General features: G+C 39.1%; 1 protein-coding gene across 1 annotated transcript in view; it reads left to right on the forward strand.

Annotated features, from left to right (window-relative positions):
* LOC143032169 (histone-lysine N-methyltransferase SETMAR-like) overlaps window positions 1–1,837 on the forward strand; it is a 9,551-nt gene extending 7,714 nt beyond the window's left edge. The window contains exons 3-4 of the mRNA XM_076196635.1: window positions 1,217–1,260; window positions 1,411–1,837. Coding sequence (XP_076052750.1) covers window positions 1,217–1,260; window positions 1,411–1,837 — 471 coding nt within the window. The remainder of the gene's footprint in view (window positions 1–1,216; window positions 1,261–1,410) is intronic.
* Window positions 1,838–2,139: the final 302 nt, after the last annotated feature.

Genomic DNA, 2,139 nt, shown 5'->3' on the forward strand with positions numbered 1-2,139 from the left:
CGTAACGGTGTTCACGTATTCGTGTATTCAGGTCGCGTGACGTTTCTCCGATGTAAACTTTATCACATCCTGAACACGGAATACGATAAACACCGGCTTTGGTGCCCGGTGTCTGGTTGTTGTGTATTTTCGTCTTCGTGATGTCTTTTATCGTTCTGCTTGTCTGGCACACTATTTCCAAGTTGGTGGTTTTTAAAAGACGTGTCAGGTTGGTGGCAACGTCGCCGGTTGGTAACACGAGACGTCTTGTTGTGCTGTCCTGCTGCCTACGGCTTTCCCGAATCTTAGCGGCCTGCTGTCTGCAATTATCTAAAAGAAATTCTGGAAATTTTAGTGTTAAAAAGGTCTCTTTAATAAACCTGCACTCTTCTTCTAAGTATTTTGCACTACATATCCTAAATGCCCTAAGGAAAAAGCCTATTACTACTACTCTCTTGGTCCTTATATCATGGTGGGAGTAGAAATGAATTAAATCATTTTTGTTGGTGGGCTTTCTATACACTTTGAATTCAAGTTGGTTACCGTACTTAAAGATGTGTGTGTCCAGGAAAGGAAGAGAATCGTGGATTTCTTCCTCTAGGGAAAACTGAAAGGTGGGCTCCACTTCGTTTAAGGCCGTCTGCAAGCGCTGAAGATTGAAACGCCTGGGTGTGACGAGTAAGATATCGTCCACATATCGCAGCCAGGTCACATGCTCGGGAACGATGTTGGCAAAGGGTCCTGTTTCTAGAAATTCCATAAGTGTCTAAACCACCCTTTGTGGACATTTCGCCCTCGGACGTTTGGGCCAGCATTCTCATCCTTTCCCAGTGTCCAATCCCCCCCCCCTTCTCCTCCTCCTCCTCTTCCTTCCCCCCCTTTTCTCTCCCCGTTCCCTCCTTTCCCCTTATTTAATCTCAAGCATTTGTATCTCAACTTGTACTTGAAAAAGCTGTAATAAGCGAAACGTCGTACAAATAAAGGCTCCGTCCTCATATGGTGTTTATCTCGTCAATCTTGTCAACAAACTGCCACTTTTAAGTATATATATATTATATATATATATATATATATATATACATATATATATATATATAAAGTCATCGCATATGTTCTGTTCGACGTTTTGTATATATAATCTTAATCATATGTTACAGTATTATAAAATGATGAATAGTACTGATTATTATTTATGTGAATTTAAAAACATCTAATTCAATAACATTTCTTTTGACAGGATAATCTCACTGAAGTAATCCTTCAAATTAGCCCCTCAATAATGTAGGTGTCGAACGAGCATGTAGAACACATATTGCTTTACGAGTTTAAAAGACGAAATTCTGCAGCTGAAGTAACACGAAATATTCACTGTACTTATGGAGAAGAATTCCCGAATTTAAGAACTTGTAGAAGATGGTTTGTAAAATTCAGAAAAGTAGATTTCAATTTTAAAGCTGAAGACCAAACAGGACGTCCAGCTGAGTTTGATGATGAGCTTCTGGTGACATCACTTGAAGAGAGTAGTGCAGTATCAGTTGAAGAACTGGCAATTAAACTTCGTTCAAATCATACAACTGTTCATCGTCATCTTCAACAACTTGGGAAATGGCTACCTTACGAATTGTGTCAAGTAAACCGCGAGTCTCGAGTTGACATCTGCTTGTCTCTTTATTCTCCTGAATGTACTACACCCTTTTTGGATAGGCTTGTGACTGACAATGAAAATTTAATTTCTTATCAAAAAGTTAAACGTCGTAGACAGTGGCTTGGTTATGGAAAAAGGCGCAACCCCATCCAAGAAGGGAACTTCATGAAAAGAAGGTTCTTTTTTAAGTTTAGTGGGATTGTAAAGGAATAATTTGCTTTGAGTTGCTACCACTTAATGCAACAGTTAATGCTCAAGTCTATTACCAGCAATTAGGGCGTTTGAACATGGCTTTTAAGAAAAAAAGACCTGCTTCAGTGAATCGGAAAGGAGTGTTGTTACATCAGGACAATGCAAGATCCCACACTGCACAAATCATATCCCAAATGATTGAAGAACTTGGGAAAAAATTCCTCATCCACCATATTCCCCAGGCCTTGTTCCTTCAGATTATTATTTTCTTTTTCGTAGTTTACAAAAAATTTGGATGGACTAACTCTAAAAACACAAATGGA

This window comes from Oratosquilla oratoria, chromosome 13 (genome assembly GCF_046742065.1).
Source record: "Oratosquilla oratoria isolate Oo_2021 chromosome 13, ASM4674206v1, whole genome shotgun sequence".
NCBI classification, from domain to species: Eukaryota; Metazoa; Arthropoda; class Malacostraca; order Stomatopoda; family Squillidae; genus Oratosquilla; species Oratosquilla oratoria.